At 55.2% G+C, this 27,130-nt stretch overlaps 1 protein-coding gene across 2 annotated transcripts in view; it reads right to left on the bottom strand.

The window, feature by feature from the left end:
• FBLN2 (fibulin 2) overlaps positions 1-26,927 on the bottom strand; it is an 83,764-nt gene extending 56,837 nt beyond the window's left edge. The window contains exons 1-2 of one of the 2 annotated variants that reach the window (XM_011950660.1): positions 26,881-26,927; positions 7,287-8,615 (exon numbers count right to left, since the gene is read on the bottom strand). In XM_011950660.1, the coding sequence (XP_011806050.1) occupies positions 7,287-8,615; positions 26,881-26,896 (1,345 nt within the window). In that variant the 5' untranslated portion in view covers positions 26,897-26,927. Of the gene's footprint in view, positions 1-7,286; positions 8,616-9,853; positions 10,195-26,880 lie in introns of those variants that run through there. The other variant, XM_011950661.1, reaches the window with a different exon arrangement.
• Positions 26,928-27,130: the final 203 nt, after the last annotated feature.

Raw genomic sequence — 27,130 nt, 5'->3', positions numbered from 1 at the left:
CGCCTCCTAGGTTCAAGCGATTCTCCTGCCTCAGCCTCCCAAGTAGCTGGGATTACAGGCACGTGCCACCACGCTCGGCTAATTTTTTATTTTTAGTAGAGACGGGGTTTCTCCTGGTTGGTCAGGCTGGTCTTGAACTCCCGACCTCAAGCGATCTGCCTGCCTCGGCCTCCCAAAGTGCTGGGATTACAGGCGTGAGCCACCGCACCCGGCCTCAGTCTGGTAGTTCTTCTAAGGGTTAAACACAGAGTTACCATGTGGCCCACCAATGCCACTCCTAGATATGTTCCCAAGATGAATGAAAACATGTGTCCACACAAAAACTTACACATGAATATGAATAGCTACATTACTCATGATACCAAAAAGTTGGAAGAACAATGTCCATCAACAGATGAATAGATTTTTGAAATGTGGTATATTCATACAACATTATTCAACCATGAAAAGGAATTAATGACACATACTACCACATGAATGGACCCTGAAAACATTGTGCTAAATGAAAGAGTCACACACAAGAAACCACATAGTGCATGATTCCCAGAGAGTCCAGGGGTATCCAGAATATGCAAATCCATAGACTCAGAAGGGAAATTCCTGGCTGCCAGCAACTGGGAGAAGGAGGGAATGGAAAGTGACTGCTACAGGATGTGGGTGTCTTTCTGGAGTGATGACAATGCTCTGAGATTAGATTCTGGGGATGTCTGCACAACTCCGAATCTACTAAAACCCACTAGATTCTGCTCCCTCAAAGAGGGACTTTATGGCATGCAAATAATATCTCAATAAAGTGGTTTTATTTGCATAAACCCACAGAGTTAGTTTCAAAAATTAAAATAAAGAAACCCACCACAGGCCTAGCCTTGGCCCCAGACCCTCAAGATGGGTTAGGTCCAGCTGTGAAATGCACGCATCTTGCCCAGGCAGGCAAACACAGGGAGCACCCAGCTACCAGCCACCCAGACCCACCTGTACCTCTAGGTCCCCCATGGGAACCACAAGCCCTCCTCCTCCACTGGGAGACTGGGGCCCCCCGCCACAGCCCCAAGATGAGAGTTTCTCTTCCATGAAATGGGACGTCCATGTGGAGTATCTCCAGGTTGTCACAGGGTGAAACTTGCTGCTTCTGACAGATGCCCCTGAGCAGAGGGCCTGAACCCAGCCGCCAGCCAGGGCTGGTGGCAATGAGACCTGGGGAGCTGGCCTGGAGGGGCCCGCAGCAAACGCAGGGCACCTGTCCAGCCTCGGAGCTCTGTGGACCCAGGACAGCCACCTGCTCCCATCCTCTCCGACAGAGCCTCTAGGCACAGCTGTGCTCTGGGTCTCTGTGTTGACAAGAGAGGATGTGCTCCCTTTCGGGAGCTCCTTGTGAGGGCCCTGTACCAACTCTGCCACTCCTCCTAGCCAGGGATCCTGTTAACACATAAGTTGGCCAGTGTCACTCCTCTCTGCTCAACACCCTGCTGTAGCTCTCACCTCACTCAGAGTAGAAGCCAAGGTCCTCACGGTGGCCACAGGCCCTGGACAGCCTGCCCCAGTGACCTCCCAGATCCCCATCTCCCTTCCTCTCCCCCACTTATCTTGGCTCCACTGACCTCATGTCCGGGCACCTTCCTGCCCTGGGGCCTTTGCACTCGCTGCTCCCTCTGCCAGGTGTCCAAGTGGCTCGCTCCTCCCCTCCTTTCAGCTCTCCGCTCAGGTCACCGCCCCAGGGAGGACTCCCATGTCCACCCACCCTTCCTCTCACCTTGCTTTAATTTTTTTTCTTTTCTTTTTTTCTGAGACAGAGTCTCGCTGTGTCGCCCAGGTTGCAGCATGGTGGCATAATCTTGGCTCACTGCAACCTTTGCCTCCTGGGTTCAAGCAGTTCTCCTGCCTCAGCCTCCTGAGTAGCTGGGATTGCAGGTGCCTACCACCACGCCTGGCTAATTTTTGTATTTTTAGTAGAGACAGGGGTTTCACCATGTTGGCCAGGCTGGTCTTGAACTCCTGACCTCAGGTGATCCATCCACCCACCTTGGCCTGCCAAAGTGCTGGGATTACAGGTGTGAGCCACCACACGCGGCCTCACCCTGCTTTCTCTTGGCAATACCTGACATTAGAGCAGGTAACTCCCATGGACTTGTTTACTGTTTTCTTCCCCAACAGAATGTCAGCACTGTGAGGTGAGGGTGGGAACCATACCTGTCATATTCTCTGCAGAGCCCAAGGGCCTCTAGCAGGCTCTGTACACAGCTGGAGTTCTACAAATATTGGGTAGATAAATGAGTAAACCGGGGGGATCCCCCTGACCACCCTTTCTCTCAGTAATTCCTCCTCACCCTAGTTCTACTGACATCCTCTGAGCATCCCGAACCATCTCCCCTCTGTTCCAAGCATTTGCTTACACCTGTTCCTGGCCAGCTCAGACAGCACCTCCTCTGGGAAGCCTTCCTGAATCTTTGTGCCTTTGCTCAGCCCCTCCCCCAGCTCCAGCTCTACTTTCTCCCTGTCTCCCTTCTGAGGTTTCTAGAGATCTGTCCCCACAGCTGGATGCCTGTGTCTTGTTCAATCCCATATCATCTCCTCTACAACCTTCATTAGGTGTCAACTGTGAGCATGTCCTGGCATCCCTGGGGAGGCAGAGATGAACAAATATGGACTTGGTTCACAGGCTGGGGGCTGTGAGGAAGACATGCCTGTGGGATATTTGGGAAGGCTTCCTGAAGGAGGGGGCATGAGGGGCTCTGGAGTGTCAGCAGTGTTCCCATCCATTCATTCTGCTGCCCATACCTGTGGCCTTGGGCAAGGCTCTTAACCAGCTTGGATCCCATTTTCCCATCTCTCAAGGCCTCCCACAGCACTTGCCAGGCATGGATCATGTGCAAAGTCCATTCACATGCAATGAGGGTGAAACTGGGGTCTCTGTGGGCTCCTCCAGGCCCATCGGCTGCCACCCCTGCCAACTCTGCTTCCAACCTGCTTACGGTGGGCAGGGCACAGAACTCGCCCTCGCCAAGCACCTCCTGGGTGCCCGGCTCTTGTTTCTGTGATTTGATCCTCCCAATAAGCTCAGTGGAGCACAGTCCAAGAGGTGTGGCTAGCAGCACCAGGTCACAGGCGGGAGGTGGCGGGCTGGGATGGGAGAGGTGGGGAGCATGCATGTTGTGGGTGGGGTATGTAATGAAGTGCACGTGTGCCAGGGAGGGCATGCAGCCAGGCTCAGGAGCATGGTGCATGCAGTGCAGCTTCCAGGGTTTCTGAAATAGAAGCAGCCCCACCCCTGGCCCCCAACCCTGCCTCTTAATGCTCAAGGCCTCTCTGGTCTGGGCTGTGGGATCCTGGAGAGCAGCTTTGTTCTCAGGAGCCCCAGTTTTCCCCACTGCCCTGAGCTTTCTCAAATGGATTTTTGGGTGTGGGCTTTGATGAGGCCTGCTGGCTGACAGGCCCCCAGCTAAGTCCCCCTTATCTTGTCTGACCGCTGATCTGGCAGGGGACCCAGCACATGCAAAGGCCCAGAGACCAGAATTAGGGCAGGGACAGGCAGCTGCAGCTTTTGGTGCGCAGGGAATGGAAGGTTTAAGGACCCAGTGGCAGAGGATGATTTCAAAGCGGACCCAGAAGCTCAGGTCTGGCCGGATAAACATCCACACCCGCACCCCATCTCTCACCCTCCTGCCCACCCATGGCCCACTCGTCATCACCAATTCATGGGCTCTGGCTCTACAACCCACAGAATTTGAGTATGTGGCTTATGGTTTTGTGCCTCAGTTTTTCCATCTGTAAGCAGCAGGGAAGTCCCTGCGTCATGCGGCTGCTTTGAGGATTAAATGAGCTACTTCGTGTTCAACGCTCGGCTGAGGACTTGCTGAGTAATTAGAAATGTGACGATGATTAGTCACCATCTGTCCTCAGCCCACCCGCTGATATCTTCAACAGATATTCACAGAGCACACTCACTGAGCCAAGGCTGCATGCGACAGTGAGCAAGGCAGGCGCAACCTTGCCCTCGTTTAGGGTCTAAGGGGGGAGGAGGGCGTTACAGAGATGTACACAGGCAGGTTTATCCCTGGTCACAGCCATGTGTATGCAGCATGGGAGGGGTGGGAGATGGAAGCCCAGCAGGTGGGGGATCGGGCTGCCCAGCTGACCCTCCTGGACTAAGTGGGGTTTGGGCCTTAGAGCCCCTGGCTGCTGTTGTTGGAGGAGGCCTTGAGGGATCTGAATGATGGAGGAGCCCTTGGTGAGGAGAAGCTGGGGAGGTGGCTTTGCCCTGCTCAGCCCTGGGCCCTGCAGAAAGAGAGGTAATGGGGCCGGAAGTGACCCCTCCAGCCACGTTGCCATGGCAGCCCTGGGGCCTAGAGAAGGGGTTTCCAGCCAGTGCCCCAGGCCTGGCTAGGCTGGGGGTCCTGTCTTTGAGCTGGAGCCCTGCCAGGGATCCAGACTGCCTCGGCCAGGACGTCCCTGCCTCTGAGCATGTCCAGATGTGGCCTAATGGAAGCCACATGCCCAGCTCCCTGGGCTGGGGAGAAGGGGTCTGACGTCTGTTGTCACTCAAGGGGCTTTGTGAGGGCGGCTTTTCCTGCAGGGCTGGCACAGTGGAGGACCACATGGAGGAACTCCGGGGCAGGGCGGCCCTCAGGAGGTTGGAGGTTCCCAGAGCAACTGGGGAAAGCCCCTGACCTGCAGAAGTCCTCAGCACAGCCTGTGGCCCCAGGAAAGGGGCCCCTTCCTCAGGGCCTCACACAAGCAGGTTCTGCAGGGCAGGAGTATCTGAATGCCATGATGCTCTGGCTAACAGGGAAACGCTAAAACTCAAATGACTGCTGCTGTCGACTGCAGACATCCCTCAACACTGTGACTCTGTTAGGCACCGTGCTCAGCACTCTGTGATTACTGAGCCCCGTACTCCTCACAACAGCCCTCTTAGTTTACAGGAGTGGAGAGTGGGCTACAGGGAGCTCAGGCCACCGCCTGTGGACACAAGGGCAGAAAGTGGTGGAAGCAGGCTTCTCTTCTGCCTTCTTCAGCTCTTCACCCTCTGACAGTCATTTCTTTTTTTGTTTTGTTTTTGTTTTTGAGTTTCACTCTTGTCACCCAGGCTGGAGTGCAATGGCACGATCTTGGTTCATGCAATCTCTGCCTTCCAGGTGGTGATTCTCCTGCTTCAGCCTCCCAAGTAGCTGGGATGGCAGGCGCCCACCACCACACCAGACTAATTTTGTATTTTTAGTAGAGATGGAGTTTCACCAAGCTGCCCAGGCTGGTCTCGAACTCCTGACCTCAGGTGATCTACCCACCTTGGCCTCTCAAAGTGCTGGGATTACAGGCGTGAGCCACCACACCCAGCCCACCCTCTGACAGCAGTTTTTGAGTGCCCAGCATGTGCACAGGAGCTGGACAGTTGCTGAATGTGCAGGTTGGGCAAAACCCAGCAGAGACCCGCCCTTGGGGAACTTGGGTCTTTAACAGGGAGATAAAGACCCTAGCAGTCACAGAGGTGTGATGTTCTGAGCAGTGATATGAGCTGAGGATTGAAGTGGTGAGCCTCACTCAGGAGATCTGACTCCTCCTGGGGGTCAGGGAAGGCTCCCTGGAGGGAGCCTTGAGCTTCCACTTGAGCTGCAATGTGGAGGATGAGGTGGTAAGTGGGCAGTGGTGAGAAGGGGGTGCTCCAGGCAGGGGAAACAGCACATGTAAAGGCTCTGTAGCCAGAGGGAATTGAACTTGATTGAAAGGAAGCTCTGACTGTTGTGAGAAGAGGCTGGGGAGGAGTAGGAGGGAGCCATATAGGGCAGAGGATGGCATGATCTGATTTGTGTTTGAGGCGCTCCCTCCAGGTGTGGGGCTGTCCCGTCTCACACTGAGGGAGCACTGGGCCTTTCCAATGTCCACGGGTCTGTGAAGCCCCCAGATTGCCCAGGCTGTGGCAGCACAGGGTTATCTGCCCAGATTAACCTGTTTGCTAGAGGACTCCCGAAGCCTCTCCTCTCCAGTGTTGGCCCACAGGGATTTCAAACATGGGTGGGGTCTTAGGAGCATCACCCCAGGGTCCCATGGAAGCTAGACCAGGTTTCTGGATCTGCAAGCCCCCAGCTGATGTGACAGAATCATACCCTGCAGAAGTGCAAGGCTGCTAAAGTGAGCACGAAGGGGTCAGCCTCGTGGGGGCTGTGGCCCCTGTTTAGCAGCAGAGCCCTTTGAGGATGGCTCTTAGGTAGGCTCAGCGGACCCTTCCCCTCCTGACCACAGCCCATGGGGTCTTCTAATGGGGTGTCTGACTGTGCTGGGCTACGGAGGACCTGCTGGGAGCAGGCATGGACAGGCAGGAAGAGGCCTGGGCTGCCTACCAGCCTCTGCACAGCCTCGGGCCAGTCCCCATCTGAAGCCTGGGTGCCCTGGTTCTGGCTGCCTGCTCTGATGTGCCCAATGGAGTGTGTTGAACTCTGTGTCAGGGGGCTTGGAGGATATAGGATATATGGTCAGGCTCCAGGGCCTTCCAGGTCCACTGCTCACTGGTTGTGTGACCTGAGCCTCCAGCACCACCGCAAACCCCAGTTGCCTCACTGGTAAAACAGCGTACATGATTGTAAGCACTCGGTGCCGCTGGAAGGACTGACGGGAAGCTGCCTGCCCAGCTTGGAGAGGGGCCTCCATGGAGTGAGGGTACAACTGGTGTGGCCCCACCAACTCCACTGGCCCAGCATGGCCAGCGGCCCTGCTCAAATGACCCACCCACCTTGCCTCTGTCCACGAGTTCACTTCCTTCTACAACACATGCTTATGAGGTAGAATTTGCTGCAGACACTTAGAAATGGGAAGACGTCACATAAAATCCAGCTTTCTGGCTGGCATTTGTTGAAAAATTGGCAGAGGTGGCCATGCTAGGCTTCTAGGTCACAGGCCAGCCACCAGGGCAGCTGAGAAGAGATTGCCCTTCACATTTCCTGCCACGGCATGCAGGGGCCTACCGGGCTGAGGCAGGAACCCTTCTCAGGGCCCCCAGCTCTGAAGATGTGCATCTTCTGGACCCTTGACCACAACCACAGCCCTACCAGAGGGCCCAGCACCTCCCACAACAGGAACCCCACTCCCACCCACCCACCCCATCCCAAGAGCTGGGCCTGGGAGAAGGTGCACTCTCACAGCCTCCTGCCCACATCAAGGGCCTAGACTGGCCGCCCTGGGCCTGGCCCCACAGATCCAGCATGCCCAGCCCCAGGCAGAGACCTGGGGCAGTGGCCAGAGCCCGAGGCTGCCCTTCCCACACAAAGTGCCCTGAAGGAACCAGGACAGGGTCTTACCTTCAGGGCTGCTTCTGGGGACAGAATGGACAGAGTTGGGGTCTATGTCCTCCTCCACGTGGGAATGGGGCAGAACCTGCGGTTTCCTGGGCACTTCCCGGGTGGGTGGGATCCAGACTGCATCAGGCAGTGATGTGGACAGGATGGTGTGGGGGCTGGGCTTGACTGGGTCCCTGGGAGAGCCAGGCATGGCCTGAGTCGGGATGAGAGCGGCCTTGCCCGGGCCTGGTGCAGGCGTCATACCCTCCAGCCCACTGCTGCGGGACGTGGCTTGGGCATCCGGGATGAGGTTCTCTTCGGGCCTTGCCCCAGCTTCTGCCCTCTCCTCCTGGATGGGAAGACTGGGTCCAGCTGGGGCTGTAGTGGGCAGTCCATCCAGCCCCCTGTGGCCACCTGCTGCCAGCTGCTTGGTGACAGCCATTTCCTCTCTCTCCTCCTCCTCCTCTTCTTCTTCCTCACTGTCCTCAGTCACTCTCCTAGCTTTGGCCTGCACTGGGGCTGGGGGACCCAGGGCAGCGGCTGCTGTGGGCCTGGGGAGGGCAGCTGGCCAGGGTGGTGCCTGGATGGTGGACAGTGGCTGACTCCCACCTCCCAGAGCAGCTGGGGGGCCCCCTGCACCTGCCTGGACTGCACCTGCCTGGACCTCACCCCCCAGGGCTGCTGCTGCTTCCACCTCGGCCACCTCCTGGTCATAGCTGTAGGGGTCTTCGTAGTGTCGCTCGGGGTCACCCTCCTCGCCATCTGAGAAGTTCCCGTGGCAAGCGGGGAGCTGGTAGCAGATGAGCTCTCCGCCGGCATCAGGGCAGTGGCAGGCCCGGCAGGGCGGCAGGTGAACAGTGTGGCCAGCTGCATACTTGCGGCCCGCGTGGACGCAGCCCACCTGGCCGCACTGTGGGCAGCTGTCAGCCACCACTACAGCCTCGATGCAGTTGGGCGGCAGCTCCGGGCACAGCATGAACTGGCAGCTGATCTTGCCGCCGCCTGGTGGGCAGGAGCATTCAGTGCTGCCAAAGTCCACAAAATAGGACTGACCGGCAGGCACGCGACCGCGCACGAAGCCACCCTGCAGGCAGTCGTAGTACTGGTAGCCCTCGCAGGCACAGCCCTGCTGCACACACGTGGCGCAGCAGGCACCCGGCTCCAGCGCCTCCTCAATGCAGTTCTCCAGCGGCGGGCACTCCACGCCCGTGCAGTCCTGCCGAGGGGCAGCTGCAGCCATGCTGGGGCCCAGGGCCAGGGCCAGGCCTAGTGCAAGCCAGGCTCCTACAGGCTCCCAGAGCAGCACCATGGTCCAGGCCAGCCCAGGACGGTCCCCTCTCCTGCAAGACCCTGGGGGAATCGGAAAGGAAGCCTGTCAGTACTGGGTGTAAGCACACAGACAGAGTGCACACCGGCACACACATGGGCAGCGGGCCCAGCCTCAGCCACCTCACATGCATGCCCTCATCCCCAGGAGCACACTAAGGACTGCCTTCCCCCGACACACAGGCTCTGCCACACGTGGGGCAGTTCACAGACAGATGAGTGTGCAGTCACTGGGTGCCACAGGTGTTGACCTGGAGTTGCTGACAGCCCCACGTGTGTTTGCTGGGCCACTCAACCCTCTACCCTCACCTGCATTCTGAGGCAGACCCTCTGAGTGAGCCCTCGTGCCCACACACACGCATGCACAGCCCCACACCCACTCGGTCGCACTCACCAGGGCACATCAGGCAACATGCCCCAAAATCCTCCACGCAGTCACACACACTGTCTCACCCACAGCATGCCCATGTGCCAGTACACACCCTGGGCAGTCTCACACGCACCGTCCCATGCACACACCCGACCAATCCCTGCCCAGATCCCTGACTCAGTCCCCAGCCACGCACCACAGCTGCTGGCCAGAAAATACGGTCAGTGGGGAAATGCTGGGCAAGAACAAGACCCCCACTATAGCCCCAGCCCGCAGACCCTAGGACTCAGGAACACCCCTGTGAGACCCCCCGGGACTGCAGGCTTAGCCCCAGGGGATGCTCCTGTCCCCCTCCCCAGTAGCACTGGCAAATGCATCCTGATGCCTTGCTGTCCCTAACACCCCACCAACTCCCCCAGTCATGTCCATTCTCCCCGCAATCCATCTCCACTCCCTCCCCACGGTCTCTACCCTTCCTTCCATCTCTAGGCCCTGTCCCCGCTCCAGCCTCACCTCCGGTCTGCACTGGAACAGCCCCGCCACCTCCCTGCCCACCCTGACTCCACTCCTCCCCTTTCCCAGGGAACCCAGTCTGGTCTGACGGCAGCTGGCCCCGACGTGCCACGGCCCCACAGCCTGCCCCAGTTTCCCATGGCCAGCAAGGAAAGGTCTGGATTCCCAGCTGAGCCTGGCACTCAAGGCCCTACAGGAGCCATCCCAACCTGACCCTCCCACGGGCCCTTAGGCCTGAACTTCCCCAAGGGATCTCTTCTCTCATCTTGCACAAGCCACTCAAATGCCACCTTTTCACCAATCCTCATGCCTCCTCCCTCCTCCACCCTGGCCCAAGTCCCCGGTGCCTGTAGCCCCACTTGTGACCCAGTGGCCATGCCTGCCTCTTCTAGACAGCGTGCTCCCCAAAGTCACAGGCAAGAGCTCCTTCTCCGACTCCCAGCCTAAAGCACAGCCCCACAGGGCAGTGACAGAGGGACAACAGGGCTCATCGTCACAGCAGTGGTCCCCAGGCTGGCCCCATCTCTGAAGGAACGCCTCCTCTGTGCCCAGCCCCTCTAGGAACTGGGGGTTTATCAGCCAGCAAGACAGATTCCCAGCATCCTCCCAGCACTGACACCTTCATAAGTGGAGGGGCAGATAATAAACCCAAGAGCAAATCTGTAGAGAACTGAACGCCAGGCAGGCATGAGCCCCATGATGAAATAAACGAAGGGAATCAAGGAGACGTGGCAGTGTCCGTGGCAGTGTTGGGGGAGCCTGCGTCAGCCTGGTGGAAGAGGAGGGCTTCTCTGAGGAGGGCATCAGGCATGGAATGGCAGGGCCAAGGGGCTGAGGCCAGACCAGCAGCAGGCAGGTGAGGGACAGAGAGGGCCGCTAGAGCTGAGCCACGCCAGCACAAGGGTGGTAACTGCGGAGCAATGGGCTTATGGCCTGCTGTGAGGGCCTCTGGGTGTGCCTGCAAGTGCTAGAGCCTGGGACTCTCCAGTGCAAGGGACCCACCCAGCTGCCTACAGCAGGGGAGCCAGCAGGGAGCAGGTGAGAGAGCCCAGGGCAGTGAGCGAAGAGAGGCAGGAGTCAGTGGCACAGGGGATCTATTCTGAAGGTAGGACTCACAGGATTTGCTGATGGATAGGATGCAGTGGACAGAAGAGAGAAGTCCAGGACCGCCTGGAAGGGGGAGCTGTGTGACTGAGGCAGGGAAGGCTGCGGTGGAGGTCCATGGACAGGCAGGGAGATGGAAGCCCATGCCCAGACCAGGCTCAGGGCCGGGGGAGTACCAGGGAGCGTTTGTGGCCTCCAGGGCTGACGCCCCTGCCCTCACACTGAGATGCCACCTCAGGAGACTAGAGGACTCCGTAAAGCCACTGATATTAGGAGTGGGCCGCAGGGATCTCTTCTCTCATCTCGCACAAGCCACTCAAATGCCACCTTTTCACCAATCCTCATGCCTGGGAGAATCAGGGCCTTTAATCCCAGTCAGCAAAAGCAATGGCCCTCCAGACTGCAAGGGAGAGGTCCTCAGGTCCACTCTCAACAGTTCCTTTCTATGTTTGTTTTTAGAGGCAGGGTCTCACTCTGTTGTCCAGGCTAGAGCACAGTTGTGTGATCATAGCTCATTGCAGCCTCAACCTCCCGAGCTCAAGCCATCTTCCCACCTCAGCCTTCTGAGTAGGTGGAACTACAGGTACACGCCACTACACCCAGCTAATCTTTTTAACAGGGGTCTCACTGTGTTGCCCAGGTTGGTCTTGAACTCTTGACCTCAAGTGATCCTCCCACCTCGGCTTCCTACAGTGCTGGGATTACAGGCATGAGCCACTGTGCCAGCTGACAGTGCCTTTTAGGAAAGGAAATCTTTGGCCAGGCGAGGTGACTCACGCCTGTAATCCCAGCACTTGGAAGGCCAAGACGGGTGGACCACTTGAGGTCAGGAGTTCGAGACCTGGTCAACATGGTGAAACCCCATCTCTACCAGAAATATAAAAATTAGCTAGGCATGATGGCATGCACCTGTAATCCCAGTAACTCGGGAGGCTGAGGCAGGAGAACTGCTTGAACCCCGGAGATGGAGCTTGCAGTGGGTCGAGATCGTGCCACTGCACTCCATCCTGGACAACAGAGTGAGACCCTGTCTCAAAACAAAAGGAAATCTTTGGTGAACTGAGACCCAAGCTCCCTGCCCTCCTGCCTTCCAGTGCATCACACACCTAGGCATGAACATTGCATCCTGAGAGGACAGTACCCTGGCCACAGGACACAGGGCTGTCCTAGAACTTCTTCCAGAGGAACTTCCTGCCCAGCCCACCCTGCCCCACCACCTGGTCCACCAAGTCTGTGCCCTTGCTCTGCTCACTGGCACAGCCCCCAGGGTGGCCCGGCCCCTCGGCCTCCTGGGCGCCCGGCATCACATTCTGTCCATGCTCAAGCAATCCCAAACCGCAGGCTTGCCCATCTCCCCACTCCAGGCCCAGGGCAATCATAAAGAACATCAGGCCCAAGCCTGACTCTACATTCTCCACATCTACTGTGCAACCCTAGGCACGGCCCTTGCCCTCTCTGAGCCCTGGTTCTGCATCCACACAGTGAACATGTTCCACCACACCTCAGGTCATGGTCGGGGGCCCACCAGCATTCTCTGGCCCACAAGTGCATTTTGTTTGGCCCACACAGTGGGTTTCTCATTTTAAATTGGTTACCACCATGCACAAATTGAAAACGTTCACATAAAAATTCAGGTTTCCAACTCCTGTTTCAATCCACAGAGCTCTGGCCACCATGAGATATCACATGGGGTGTGAGCTCCCAGGTTCCCCATGTCGTCTGGGCCCCCCCCAAATGCATGCAGCTCAGAATACCCTGGTGCTGCTGAAGGTTGTCCACTCAGGAGGTGAAAGGACTATCTGGGATGTGTCGAGACGGAGTGGCCCACGTGGGGGAGGGGGCCCAGACCCCTTGGGGTGGCTCACCTGGGAGAAAAGCAGACCCCCCCGTCCTTACATCTCCACAGTTGTTCCCAATGGAGCGTGTATGTGTGGCGCGGGAGGTGGGGGCACGGAAGAGATGGTAGATGTCAGCTCCAAGTGGAGAACACTCCCTCCAGGGCAGGGACAGACCAGGCTGCTGGGCAGGAGTGAGCTCCCTATCACCTGAAATAAGCAAGCAGGGCTGGGGACACTCGTACAAGAGAGAAGTAGGAAGGCACAGTCTCTACACTGCAGGGTCACAGAATCAAACGTGCCCCTCCTGGGAGCTCCAACTGAGTTTACTCACATCCCCAGCCTCTGCGGACAGCCCCCACCCCTCACCAACCTGAAAAGAGAAACCCCTGGAGATGGGGTGGGGAAGGAGGCCTGACCTCCCTGTAGGGGCAGTCCCAGCAGCCAGAGCCCGGCCAGCAAACAAAGCCCCTGGGACAGAATGTGGTGGCCTGCCAGGCAGTCACACTGCAGCAAGCCAGACCTCCTGGGTGGGGACGTAAAAACCAGCAAGATGCAAAGTAAAACCACTGCAGTCTCTCCCTTGCTCCCATCAGGAAGGCAAACACTAGCATAGTGGTGTTATTATCATTCTTATGCCACTGGCCGAAGTGTCACCTGGAGCAACCTCTCTGCAAGGTAGTACCCATGTGAGAATTCAGCACATGCACTCCACGACCCTGTGCTTCTGACGCCCAGTATGCGACTCAGAGAAGTCTGTACCAGGTCCACATGGCCCTGGTGGTCACCGGGCTGCCATCTGGGGACGGGAAAGGTTGGCAGGTGGAGGACACCAGGCCAGTCACTGTCCAGGCTAGCCTCAGGCTGTACCCCTAGGAGGGGCGAGGGTTGGCAACTGTTGGCATTTTTAAAAGATGCATGCTTTACATATCATCATGTGTGTAATATAAATCATGGCATTAAAAAATAGGCAGGAAACAGGATCTTGCTCTGCTGCCCAGACTGGTCTCAAACTCCTAGGCTCAAGCAATCACCCTGTCTCGTCTCCCAGAGTGCTGGGATCACAAGCGTGTGCCTCTGCGCCTAGCCATTCCTCTGTATTTGGCGGCCCATTCTTCACAGGAAGAGCCAAAACGACAATGGGCATTTAGGTGACAATGAGGACATCAAGCTACTATGAAGCGGCACTCAGCACTTAGCATCTGGGAGTGCATCCAGCACTGTGAGCAAGGCTTTGCCACTGGAGTGGAGACACAACAGCAGGCTCCAGACAGGACCAGCGGTGGGTGGGGCTACCACAGCTTTGGTCTTTGTTGATCAAATCCCTGCTGTGGGTTGGGGGACCAGGGTATTCTAAAGTGGCAGCGGGGTTCACACCTGGGGTTACGTACTCAGGGCCATCACTTGAATGTGCACAGGGCAGTGTGGGAGTGGGGAGACATTCAGCCAGGGTCTTCCCCAGGGAGTGTCCAGCAGGGACAGGCGACTCAGCACACAGTGTGAGCCCCCTGGAGACCTGCCCAGTCCCCACAAGGCACCTGGTGCAGTCAGAATGGGGAGGGAGGGCTCTGGCACATCAGAGGCAGAAGTGCCTCAGGATGCGGCTCAGGCCCCAGCTGCCTCTCTCACCTGGCCACAAGCTCTTCGCTCTGCTATCCAGGGGAGGGCCCCAACCTACCACAAAAACAAACACACATCCTATAGCAAAGCGACACTGCTTCCTTAGATACATTAACCTCCACATTCACCCACAGCAGGCCCCAGACGAAACCTCTCTGGGCTGGCAAGGACAATGGAAGGTCAAGGCCAACTGGGGGGGGGACATCTCCAGTGCTGCTACTGTGGAAAGTGGGGTCCCACCTTAGTGGGTACACAGGCCACAGGATATGACACTGGATCAGGAAGGAAAGGTCTTCCCGCCTCCAGTTCTGACCCTTCTGGCTCTGATGAGATCCAGCAAATACAGATCTGGGATGTGCATAGGCATCTCAGAGAAATGATGGAGAACTGTCTAGCATTTAAAGATGTCCTATACAGTATTTAGGATACATCCATCACTTATCTGAAATTCCAACTTAACTGGGCAACCTCCATTTGATCAGGCAACTATAGATAAGAACGAAGTCTCAGGTTGGTGCCGGTATGGCTTTAAAATTTTTTAAATATTTGCAGGGGATCTCTTTTAAAAACTAATAAGCAGCTATATCAAAACACTGGGACTTGCAAACAGCTGAGGATGACAGCAGGGAAATAAACACACAAGACACTCACAGACAAGACAGTGACAAAGAAACCCGGAATCAGTACCACCTGGCCCACTGGCTCCGCCCACACGGCTGCCCCTGGGCCCAAGTCCAAGCAGAGAGCAGGCACAAACCAGACCCCCCGCCTGTCCACACACACATGTGTTTGTGGGGCCCACGTGGTGCTTTTTAAATTAGTTGCCAATATTATTCACTGATAATTAATTTAAGATGATAACTAATGTCAGGACATCTGACAATGAAGCTGTGGGGCCCAGCAACAGGGCTTCCCTGGACTAATCGAGATCCACACTCCCTTCCCATTGGCATCATCGGGCTCCCTGGGTCATCTCTACCAGCCTGAACACTCCAAGGCTGGAGCGTCTCTTGACCACACCAGGAGGAGAGAGGCCTGGATGAGGTGGGAGCTCCTGCCCCTCCAACCACCCCGCCCCAGGGTCGCCTCCAGAATAGCTTGGTTTCCTGGGTTAGGACCTTCCTCTTCTATATGTGGTAGATGCTGGGAGTTCTCGCCCTCTTCCAAGGAGACCACCCCTAGCCACATGGTGTAGTCGTCAGCCTCAGTAGGTCAGCTGCATCAGAGTCCAACCCAGCACCCACACAGTGCTCAGAGGGATATGTGAGCTGCACACTGTCTTAGACTGGGCTCCGCAGAAGCAGAGTCTGAGGCAGGGACGCTTGAGGGCATGGTCTGTCGGGGGAGAGCTCTCAGGAGAAGGGCAAAGGAAAGCAGGCAGAGCCAGGGGGAGCTGGGCAAGGCTGCATCTCAGCTGGAGTCCAGAGACCCACAAGAAGCCATGCAGTATGGGGGGCGCCCCGGTCTCATCCCATTCAGAGGCATGTCAGTCACTGGCCAAAGACCATGGAGAGTGACCTCCCAGGAACCTCATGGGGAAGTGACACCTGCCAGCAAAGGGCAGGTGGCTGGAGAAGGCACAGGTGTGAGCCATCAGCAGCCAGCACCTGTGGCCGCTGGGAGACACGTGCACCTCCAGGTGAGAGACCTGGGTGGGCACCCACAGTGGCCATGGAGTTTACTGAGCACAGACACACAGACACACACCAGGCAGAGGCAGGCAAGACAGCCTGGTCCTAGAAACTGTCCAAAAATCTACCCTTAATTTATAAGTGGGCCTGAGACCACCTGAGGCCCAGAAAGTAATTTTTTAAAAATAATATTGGCACATCCAAGTTCACTACACTGTTATTCATGATATACTCGAGTGACACGGATCAACCCAAGTGACCATCAATGGATGGATGGATGAACAAAATATTCCATACAATGGAACACTATCAGCCTTGACAGGAGGGGCATTCTGACCCACGCTGCGACACAGATGAACTCTGAGGACACCGTGCTAGGTGAATAAGCCACATACCAAAGGACAAATCCTGTGTGATTCCATTTCTATGAGATATTTAGAGTCATCAAATTCAGAGACAGAAACTAGAATGGTGGATCCAGGGACTGGAGGTGGGAAGCAGGAGGAGTTCCTGCTTAATGGGGACAGAGTTTCTGTTCAGGATAATGAAAAAGTTCTGCAAATAGATAGTGATAATGGTTGCACAACAATGTGAATTTCCATAATGCCACTGAGCTGTGCACTTAAAAAGGTTAAAATGGTATATTTCAGCCAGGCATGGCCTGCAATCCCAGCACTATGGGAGGCCGAGGCGGGCAGATCACGAGGTCAGGAGATCAAGGCCATCCTGGCCAACATGGTGAAACCCCGTCTCTACTAAAAATACAAAAATTAGCCAGGTGTGGTGGCATGTACTTATAATTCCAGCTACTCTGGAGGCTGAGGCATGAGAATTGCTTGAACCCAGGAGGTGGAGGTTACAGTGAGCTAAGATCACTCCACTGCACTCCAGCCTGGGCGACAGAGCAAGACTCCATCACAAAAAAAAAAAGTAAACTTCATGTTACATATATTTTACCAAAATAAAAGACAATAATCACACACATGCACTGTAGAGCCAAACGTAAATAAAGAAAGAACAGGGAGAAGAAAAGGAAGAAGAACTGCACTGAAGATGGACAGGAAATAAGGGCTGCTCCTGAGACCTCCCCTTCGCAGTATGCTTCCTGGCAGCCAAGGCCAAAAGGGAAATTAGAGGGTGACCCGGTGCTCCTTCTCTGATAAGAGGAAGTCATCTAGTTCACTGGGGAAAAATAAACTTGTTCTTGGCACAAAGCATTAAGTAGGAATTTTAGCAGTTAATCAAGTTCATGTCTAACTATCACTTCCTCAGTGCCAACACAATGCCAATCACTGGACTGCGAGTTTCCAGGGATACTTATTTTCCTTAACCATTTAACACCTACAAACGAGGAAACTGAGGCCCAGACAGAGTAAATGATCTGTCCAAGGCCACATAAATCGTAAAAGCTATGGGGATTTGAACAGGTCTGTCTGGCCGAGAAAATAGAGCTAGAGTCCTTTAGTTTGCAGCTATTCATCAAACAGTTGCTACCCGCCAGCCCACTGCAGATGCTGGGATGTGGCAGTGAACAAGACGAGAGAAAGTCCTACCCGCATGCAGCCAACATTCTGACGGGGAGAAGAAATAAGGGTGTTGCGACAGAGACAGACTGCATGCTCCTTTGGCAATAATGGTCAAACAAGGAGGCCTCGGAGGCAACATTTCAGCCAACACCTACTTGGTGGTATCATGCAAAAATGTGGTGACCATGCAAAGATCTGGGGAATGGTATCCCAAGCAGCACTAATAGTATGTGCAAATGCCCTGAGGCAGGAACCAGCCTGACACACTGCAGCTGGCATGCAGCGAACAAGGAAGAGAGTGGTCACTGGGAAGTGAGCAGCACAAAGAAAAATGATAGAGGTTGGGGAGGGGGACATGCACATCAAGGAAGAAGAGATGCCAAGGAGGGGGCATTCAGTCAGTCACTGCATCCAGGGCCCAGGGACCTCGGCAAAACATCTGGTACATTTAGTGGATGCTGTCCCAACAGGGTGGCAGGGCCACCACTAGGTCACAGCTCACTGGGAATTCAAGAACAAACTGTAGACATCCCTTTTGAGAAATCTGAAACAGATTCCAGTCATATAAAGTACAAAACCTGGTAAAATCTTAGCTATATCATTCAGGGACTGCAAATGTAGGAACCAGAACTAGAAAGTCAAGCAGGAGCTGTCACCCTCAAAGTCTAGCGGCCAGTAAGGGAAATCGGAGGACCTATGGGGGCAGGCAGTGTCCTCTTGCTTTGCCCAGGTGGTGGTTATCCAAGAATTTCCTCTACCACCCTACACCGACTTTTAGCTACTCTTTTGTATGTGTGTGTTTTCTTCCCCTTCAAAGAAACTTTGTATCTAGCTAGCTGGGAGGCTGAGGTGGGAGGATTACTTGGGCCCAGGAGTTGGAGGCTGCATTGAGCTATAGTCACACCACTGCATTCCAGTCTGGGTGACAGAGCAAAACCCCATAACTAAAAGACAGAGAGAAAGACTTTTCTAAAAAAATTAAAAAGTACCATTGCAGTAATCCAGAAAAAGGAAACAAAAGCCAGAGAAGGTATTGGCAGGAGAAACGGAAAGAAGGGGAGTGATTTGAAATTCACAAATTATCAAAGCAAAGTAATCAAGTTGGCTTCAATCTTGAAAACTACAGTTGCCTTCATTTCCTCATGGGCAAATGTCTTAATAATAGCATGATGTGCAAAAAGACCAGAAGCTTGGCTGCAAGGAAAGGGCTACTGGGCCAGGAGGATGAGGAGAGGTCTGTGGTCCTTTCTGTTGAGCAGATGAGGCTGGATGGGTCGTGTGAGACCCCCAAGGAGGAGGAGGGAGACGGCAGGTCCAGGGCAAGCCCTGCATGTGAAGTACAGACCAAGCCATGGGCCACAGGTGGGGTTTAGGGTGCCAGGTGTCTCGTGCTCCTCACATGCTCACTGGTCACTGGGTCCTTCCTTCAACAGGGTGAGCTCATGAGAACCCTGGGAAAAATAATCCTTCAAGTGGAACAGCCAGGGTTTTCTCCCCTCCCTTCCCTCTCCTCCCTAAGATAAGAAAAAACAAGAAATGAATAAAAAGCTCCTTCAATTTTAGGTAAGAGGTGACCTTACATACACAATCACTAATCTCATTACCAACATAAGCAGGTGAAAAATTACAAAGATTAATGTCCGTGACTTTTAATCAACCTTTGAGAAAAGAAAATGTTGCTTTTGGCATTGAAGAGAGCTGGTATTTTCCTTCCCCACAAGTTACTCCTCTGCAAAGAGGAAACACTCCCAGGGTGGGAGCGATGAGAAATGAGGCTGCCCACAGCCAAGGCTGAGCTCACCGCCCTCCCCACCTGGCGCTCCACACACCCTCCACCCGACCCTAAAAGGAGGCACACCCTTGCCCCCCCTGGGGTGGGGGGAGTCCTAAGATCCCCAGGCATCCTCCACATGGTCTGCCCCTGGACCGAGATCCTGCCTCCAGGGACCGCTCATCACCTCTCATCCCTGCTCCAAACCCTGAATGGTTCTCTATCAGCTCTGGCCCCCTGGAGAATGTGAAAAAAGCTATGGATAACACACACCCAGCTCCACCAAAAAAAGGCCCATAATGAACCAAGCTCTGCAGCGATGCCAGGTGGTTTCTGACCACCTGGCACATATTCAGCCTCTTTCCAAGAACAGCCCCTAGATTTCATTCTGTGTCCCCATCACCCTGCTGGAGCTCCAATCAGCACTTCCCATTCCCGCTCGCAACAGTGCCTGACTCAGAGATGGACACCAGCACAATTAGAGCCTATAAGACCCACCTCAGGTGAAACACTGGGCAAATGGCTTCTCTCTTTCCTACTGTATTAGACTAAAGATGATTTAACATCAAGGGTACCTGAAGCCATCTTGTCATCAAGTGGAGAACGTTAGAGGCTGGCATCTGCTCATAAAACACATAAAGGCCAAGAAATCCAACAAAAAGAAACAGGTCATAGTGATTGCTACCCGGCACCTGGATCCAGCTGTGCCTGAAGCTAACTGAAAAGCTGAACTTCACAATGACATGAACTCCTCTTGATTAAGCTAACTTGGACCAGGTTTTCTGTCCCTTGCAACCAAAAGCCTTAACAGACGCATGGGCACATACCTAAAACTGCTGTGTGAGGGAGTTTCATAGACTCCCTGGAGTCCACTCACAGACCCCTGGCTGAAGATCTGTGGCCCAAAGATAAAGAAAAAGCTCCTAACGGAGACATTCAAAGCCCTTCACCATCTAACCCCACCTAGCTTTCCTAACCCATTCCCCTCTGTTGTCTTCCACACACCCAACCCCTGCTAAACTAGAAAATGCTCTCTGGTTCCCATCCCCCCATCTTTCTCTTATCATTAGCTCAATCTGCGATGCCCTCTCTCCTGAAACTCTCCTAGAACCCTGAACACCCAAATCCCACCCCATGCTTTAAGGCCAAGCCCCAAGAGTGGGGTATGTAGGTAGATGGACGGGTGGGTGGATGGATGGATGGCTAAAAAAGTGGGTGGATGGGTGGGTGGGTGGATGGGTGGGTGAGTGAACGGATGGGTTTGTAGGTATATGGCTGGGTGGGTAAGTGGAGAGGGGTAAATTAATCCGTATGGCCCTAGCACAGGGCTGGCACAGAGGATGGCATCAGTTATGAACGTATCACAAACATTTATCCCAGAAGGGCCTTCAGAAACAGAAAAGGCTTCCCTGAAGTCACCTGGCTAGTCACTGGCTAAGTGACTTAAACAACCAAGGTGCTTCCATACAGAAGCACTTTCACTCCTGCGTCTGCCTTTTAGTCTCACAAAGGGCTGAGATCCTAGACTTGGGTGGCCAGGTAGGGGGAGTGGGGCCAGCAAGAGACAGGCAGAAAGAGACACAGAGACTGACAGAGACAAGGAAAGAGATCCATCAGGGAGACAGAAGGAGAGCAAGACAGAGAGATGGAGAGAAGCACAGACCGAAAGTCAAGCAGACAGCCAGAGACAGACAGCCTATGCAGACAGGCAGGCGGGGCCGGCCTACGGCAGACCCAGGCTCCCTCGGTCACCACAGCATCTGGAAGGAGGCAGCAGCCAGGGGAGCGGGCAGCCCAGTCTCCTCTGTGACTCCCTCAGGCCTTTGCTGTGCCCAATTTATTTGCATGGCCCTGAAATTTAGGAATTTCTCAGGGCTGCCAGTGAGGCGGCCGGTGTGTAACCAACAGCGGTGTCTGGCCCAGTCTGTGGTATAACTGTCAGGCTCAAGAGCCTTGGAGGCCTGCAAGGCAGTCAGCCCCTGCTGCCAAAGCCAAGAGAGACAGCCAGCAGGACCAAGCTCTGGACTCCCAGAGATTAGAGCTCAAATTTGAACCCAGCCCTGCCACTAGGTTGTTGGGCACCTCGGAGCACGTGACCCTCTGAGCAGCAATGCTTTCATCTGCACAATGGGTCTAATCACATCAGCCTTTTTCCTCTGGGGAACCCCCTCTCACACTTCAAGCTAGGCGGACTGCTGGATGGCCAATGAGAGGTCTCCCTGCCCCATCCACGGTGACAGGTCAGAACAGTCACACAACCCAGTCACATGGCCCAGGCTGATGCTCCTGGGAGGGGGCTGCCTTGCTCCAGAGCTTCTGAGCCTGGAGCTGCTGGGGCACCTAACCACCACATGGCAGAGCCTGCCTGGGAGTATGGAACACAGAGAACAGCAGAGCAAGAGACGGAGACCCGGTCCTGATGGCGTCTGCAGAGGCCCTGGATATAGCCATGCCTGAAGCTACATCCTGTACTTTTTCAGTTCCATGACATTTTTGCTGAAATTGTACTTTCTATCACCTGTAACCAAAATTATCCTGACATTTGTGACAACAGAGAAAGAAGAAACACCTTCTTGTATTCATGGCTGACTTAACCCCAAAATGTCTGAGTTGCTGGTGTTATGAAACGGTATATCTGCAGTAGACTAGAGCCCTCCTAGGGCAGCAGGCTACCTCGCTCAGTCCCCAGGCTCAGGGAACGGCTCCAGACATGCCCCCGGGGCCACATCAACACATGACCTCCTGACCCTCCCCAGCCACAGCTGACTGGCCCAAGGCAGACGTTCTTCCCAGGCTGGGCTGGTCACAGTGGCCGGATCTCAGCTCACTGCAAGCTCCGCCTCCCGGGTTTGCGCCATTCTCCTGCCTCAGCCTCCCGAGTAGCTGGGACTACAGGTGCCCACCACCTCACCCGGCTAGTTTTTTTGTGTGTTTTTTAGTAGAGATGGGGTTTCGCCGTGTTAGCCAGGATGGTCTCGATCTCCTGACCTCGTGATCTGCCCGTCTCGGCCTCCCAAAGTGCTGGGATTACAGGCTTGAGCCACCGCGCCCGGCCCCTCCCTGAGCTCTTGAAGTGGAAATAAAAGAAAACACAGACCACCTGCAGGGGAAGAAACAGCAAGTTCTGAAGGTGGGCACACATTTCCTGCCATGTGGTGGGCATCATTTCGAGAGAATCAGGCAGGCTCACAGAGAAAGGCAGAGACAAGAGAAAGATGGGGCGTGAGGGAGTCCTGGTGGCTGCAGCTTGACCCAGGGCTGACAGATCACTAGTCCTTCCATGAGGATGGAGTGGGGCCCCTATATCTCTTGAGTAGCCTCAGACACAGAGAAGCCTGGGCAAAGGGGCCCCTGCTTCCAGCAATGGGCAGGCCAACTTCTGAAGTCACTGTGGGGGACCCAGATCAGGTCACAGGTGGGCTACCGTGTCATGTGCTGATGCCCAACCAGCCCCTGGGAACTCCAACGTCTGGGGCCAAGGAGGGGTCACTCCTCCCATCCCATGCACAGGAAGCCACGGCTACCCCACCACACCCTGCCTTGGGGTCACAGGGTGACCATTCAGGGACCAGCAGCTGGTATTACAGCGTTTCCATCCTCAGCAGTTCATTAAACCAGTCTGTTACAGGCTGAACATCTGTGTCCTCCCCACATTCCTATGTGAAAGCCCTGACCCCAGTGGGATGGTATCAGGAGGTGGGGCCCCCCATTAGGAGATTTAGATGAGGTCACATGGGTGGAGCCCCCATGTGTGGATTAGTGTCATTACAGGAAGAAAGACCAGGGCTCACTTGCTCTCCCTCCCTCCCTCCCTCTCTTCCCTTCTCTCTCTCCACCACTCCCCGCCCCCCACCACATGAGGACACAGCAAGAAGGCAGCCATGTGCACGCCGGGAAGAAAACTCTCACTAGGAATGAAATCTAGGGCTTAGACTTCCGGCCTCCACAACTGAGAAACAAATGTCCATCTTCAATCCCCTCCCCAACTCATCTGTGACATTTGTTACAGCAGCCGGAACCCACTAGGACAGTCTTAGGGCATGGAGCTGGGGACACAGAGGACATGGCCACTTCCTGAGAGCCAGAGACTTGGTCTCAGAGAAGACATTCCTGCTAGAGGCCTGGGGCCTCCTCCATTGACCCCAGCCCAGCACGAAACTCACCAAGGCAGCCCCAGGAGATGTGAGCTATGCCATGCCCAGCCACAGGGGCCTTTCCCAGTAGGGCTAGAGATGACTGTGCAGGGACAGCTGATTTCAGGGACAAGCACCAAGGCTCGGTGGTCCTGTGGTGAGGAAATGTCCCCGCAACTCCCTCTGAAGCAATCCCACTATCAGAGACCGTCTCTGGGCAGAATGGGTGTGCCTCCCACACCTCTCAGACGCTTGCCAACCGTTCTTTTTAACAACCAGGGCACTGGCCACTTCGGGAGGCCGAGGTGGGCGGATCATGAGGCCAAGAGATCGAGACCATCCTGGCTAACACAGTCTCTACTAAAAATACAAAAAACTAGCCGGGCGTGGTGGCGGGTGCCTGTAGTCCCAGCCACTCGGGAGGCTGAGGCAGGAGAATGGCGTGAACCCAGGAGGCGGAGCTTGCAGTGAGCCGAGATTGTGCCAACTGCACTCTAGTCTGGGAGACAGAGTGAGACTCCGTCTCAAAAAAATAAATTAATTAAATAAAAATAAAAATAAATAAATAAAAACCAGGCAACACTCACTCGGGCTCAAGGCTGTGGCAGTGAATACAAGGTGGCTAGGATGTTAAGCACCGTATTTTTAGTGCTACATTTATTTTTATGGGTATTGCTGGTTTAGGGCAAGTGATCCTGATTTCTATCTACAGTTGTGATCAAAGGTTTCCTTTAAAAGTAAGTATAAGCAGCCAGGCACGGTGGCTCACGCCTGTAATCCCAGCACTTTGGGAGGGCAAGACGGGTGGATCACCTGAGGTCAGGAGTTTGAGACCAGCCTGGCCAACATGGTGACACCCCGTCTCTACCAAAAATACAAAATTAACCCGGTGTGGTGGCGTGCACCTGTAGTCCCAGCTACTCGGGAGGCTGAGGCAGGAAAATCACTGGAACCTGGGAGGCAGAGGTTGCAGTGAGCCGGAATTGCACCACTGCACTCCAGCCTGGGTGACAGAGTGAGATTCAGTCTTAAAAAAAAAAAAAAGTAAGTACAAGCAAAATGGAGAAGTGATTTTTTAAAAATTACATTAAGTTATTAAGTATGATGTCAATGAGAGGAGGTAGGAGGATGCAGCCAAAAATACGGTAGTGAAGCTCATCCTCACTCTGTCAGAAAGGAAGCTGACACCCTCTGGCTTATTCCCCAAGAAAGTGCACAGGTCCCCATATAAGCCCTCTGCCTCTACCAGCCCCATTATCAGACAACAGCCGTCAGGGCCCCTGGGATGCCCATGGGCCAAAGCAGTGAAATTTGTTTCCACAGCCACGCAGGGGAGCAGAGATGAGGGAGGACACTGAGATGCTGAGCCAACACCAACCACCACGAGGACAGTGAGTCTCTCCGCTCCAAGGACTAGGGAAGTTATCTAAGAAACCAGTGACGAGTGGGATCTTCAGAGACAGACAAGAGACAGAGAGAAAGACAGAACGTGTGTGTTCGGGCACGCACATGTGTGCTCATCAATGTTTTTTGACGATGTGTTTTCATTTTGAGCAGACTCTAAGAACAGAACTTTCTGGATCATCTAAAAGCTCAACTCAGGACCAAGGTCGGGGCTGGGGATTCAAGGCCAGGATGGGGGACCCAGGCTAAGGAGGGAAGAACTTTGGGAGGCTTATCAAGCACTGGGGCACCCCGATCACAAGCCCAAGTTCTGGCCCCGACACAGATGATGGTGTCTCCATGGCCAGAAGACAGAAGCCACAGGAAACATGGGTGGCTGCACTCAGCCACACTCAAGAACCAGCTACGGCCAGCAGCGCTGTCTGCCTCCCCAAAGCAGGCCTGGGGCTCTCCATTCATCCTTCAGCCTTCACACCAACCCTACTAGGGGCCCCTACCACCAGGCCCATTTTCCGGATGGAGAAGCTGAGGCTGGGAGACAAACCCCTCATGACGCAGGCTCCAGGGACTCAGGCCCAGGCAGTGCTCAAAGCCCACAGAGCTCCCCATGCACCCAGCTGGACCTCATCACACTTCAGAGACCTCCTCCCATTTCAGGCTCTTCCTGGGCAACAGTGTCAGCAGAGCCCGGGGGGTGCCCCCAATTCACAGAAGAACAACCAGAGACCCGACAAGATGTGAGGCCTGGGACCGGCAGGGTCTGTCTGAGCACATGGGTGCTGCCCCCCCACATCCCTGGCCTGGCACAGGTGGGTGGCACCACTTCCTTACCAGCACACAGACCTGGGCGGGACACACTGGCCGCCTACAATACAGCCCCTCTCAGGAAAGCCGGGCTCCCCGCCCTGGAGGAAGGAAATAACCTTTCCCCAAACCAGCACTTGCTTTGCAACAATCACCATATATGAGGAGAGAGACAGGCATTTCTGCAACGTTTCCAAATTCCAATAACTCAAGACAATGGCACAAAATGACGCACGGCTGACCCACGAGGGGCCCTGGGAAAGGACGTGCCCGGAGGAGGCGACTGTGTGGTGTGGGTGTGCAGCGGTGCCCCGTATGGGAGGGCAGCTCGCCATACTGGACGGAGCTGGCTCCCGTCCCAGCTCTTCCTCCTCAGTAGCTATGTGACTGCAGGCAAGCACACTCCCCTCTGAGCCTCAGTTTCCCGGCCCTGTCACTCTCACAGGCCTCCCACCTGCCGCCTTGCCCTCTCCAGACCCACCCCTACACCTGGGCTGCAGAGGGACCCTTCAACCTCATGGTCTGGCCGTGCCTCCTCTGCTTGGAACGCCCTGAGGCTGCCTGTTGCAGACCAGGACTGGAGGGCCTCTATTTTCAGGGTCTAGTCTGCCTCGCCAGCCTTACTTTCCACTCTTCCTCCAAGCCTCCATTCTGAAAGAAGCCAGGCTTTATCCTGTCCCCAGGTGCCCCTCACCCTTCTACCTTCATATCATAGTGTCTACACCACCTTCTCCAGGAAGCCCTCCCTGACCACCCAGGCTCAGCTAGAGGCCTCCCCAGCTCCCATGGCTTCAGCGTTCTCCTCCTTTGTCGGGATGGTCCCGACAAAGCATTTCAGAACAACCCATGCAGGTGCCCCTGGAGATGACCTTAGAAGGGGCCCTGTGTTCCGCTCCTCTGTGCACCAGCCCCCGGCACAGCATTGGCCCACACCAGAGGCTACTGCCAGCACTGTGGGGTGATGAAGAGAATCCAAGGCCCGGGGCACACTCCCTGTCAAAGGGTTTCATAGAGATGCTAAAGCAGGAACGCCAACTCCACGGAGCCCCTCCCTGGCTCCCCACACAGGGGAAAGCCTCCCTGGCTTTCTCCCTCCCCACATAACACCCAGTCAAGGCTCCTGGCCCTCCTGAGGTAAAGTCACAAACCCACTGCTCCCCACCACCCCATAATGCCTGGCTGGAGGCACAGCCCGGTGGTCCCCTCTGCCCCTGTAGCATACAGGAGCAGCCCCTCTGTCTGATCTATTGCGAGGGTAGACCTCTGCAGCCCCAGCTTTCAGAAGGAGCCCTGGAGGCAGAGCTGCCTGCAGCCACAGGGACACCTGCACCACCCACACTCGGGGATCTGGGGAAGGAAACCGGATGACAGAGGGCGGCTAAGAACCAGAAGCCACACATGGTGTTTGTGTCCACCATGGGGCAGGATGGCCGGCCTCACCCTGGCCTCCCCTTTCACTCACTCCACTTCCAATCCATCAAGAAATCTGGCAGCCCCACCTGCAAAGTCAGTCCAAATCTGACTACTTCTCACCTCCAATGCTGCCACTGCCCTAATCCAAGCCCCAACTTCTCTCACCTGGACACTGCTGCATGGATCCCCACAGCTGCCCTCCAGCCTGCTCCCTGCCAGCAGCAGTGCAGGGAAAGGGACCTTTAGGATCTCAATTAGACTCCACCCCTCCCCAAACCAGAATCCACCAGCAGCTCCTCATCACACCCAATCACCTGCACCTGCTGTATCCTCACACCCAATCACCTGCACCTGCTGTATCCTCAGTCCTAATGTCCTTCCCCTCAGCAACATCCAGGGCTGGGTCCTGGCCCCC

Source organism: Colobus angolensis, unplaced genomic scaffold, assembly GCF_000951035.1.
Source record: "Colobus angolensis palliatus isolate OR3802 unplaced genomic scaffold, Cang.pa_1.0 Scaffold31, whole genome shotgun sequence".
NCBI classification, from domain to species: Eukaryota; Metazoa; Chordata; class Mammalia; order Primates; family Cercopithecidae; genus Colobus; species Colobus angolensis.
Note: the sequence above shows the minus strand (reverse complement) of the source record. Positions and strands in the feature narration are given on the sequence as shown.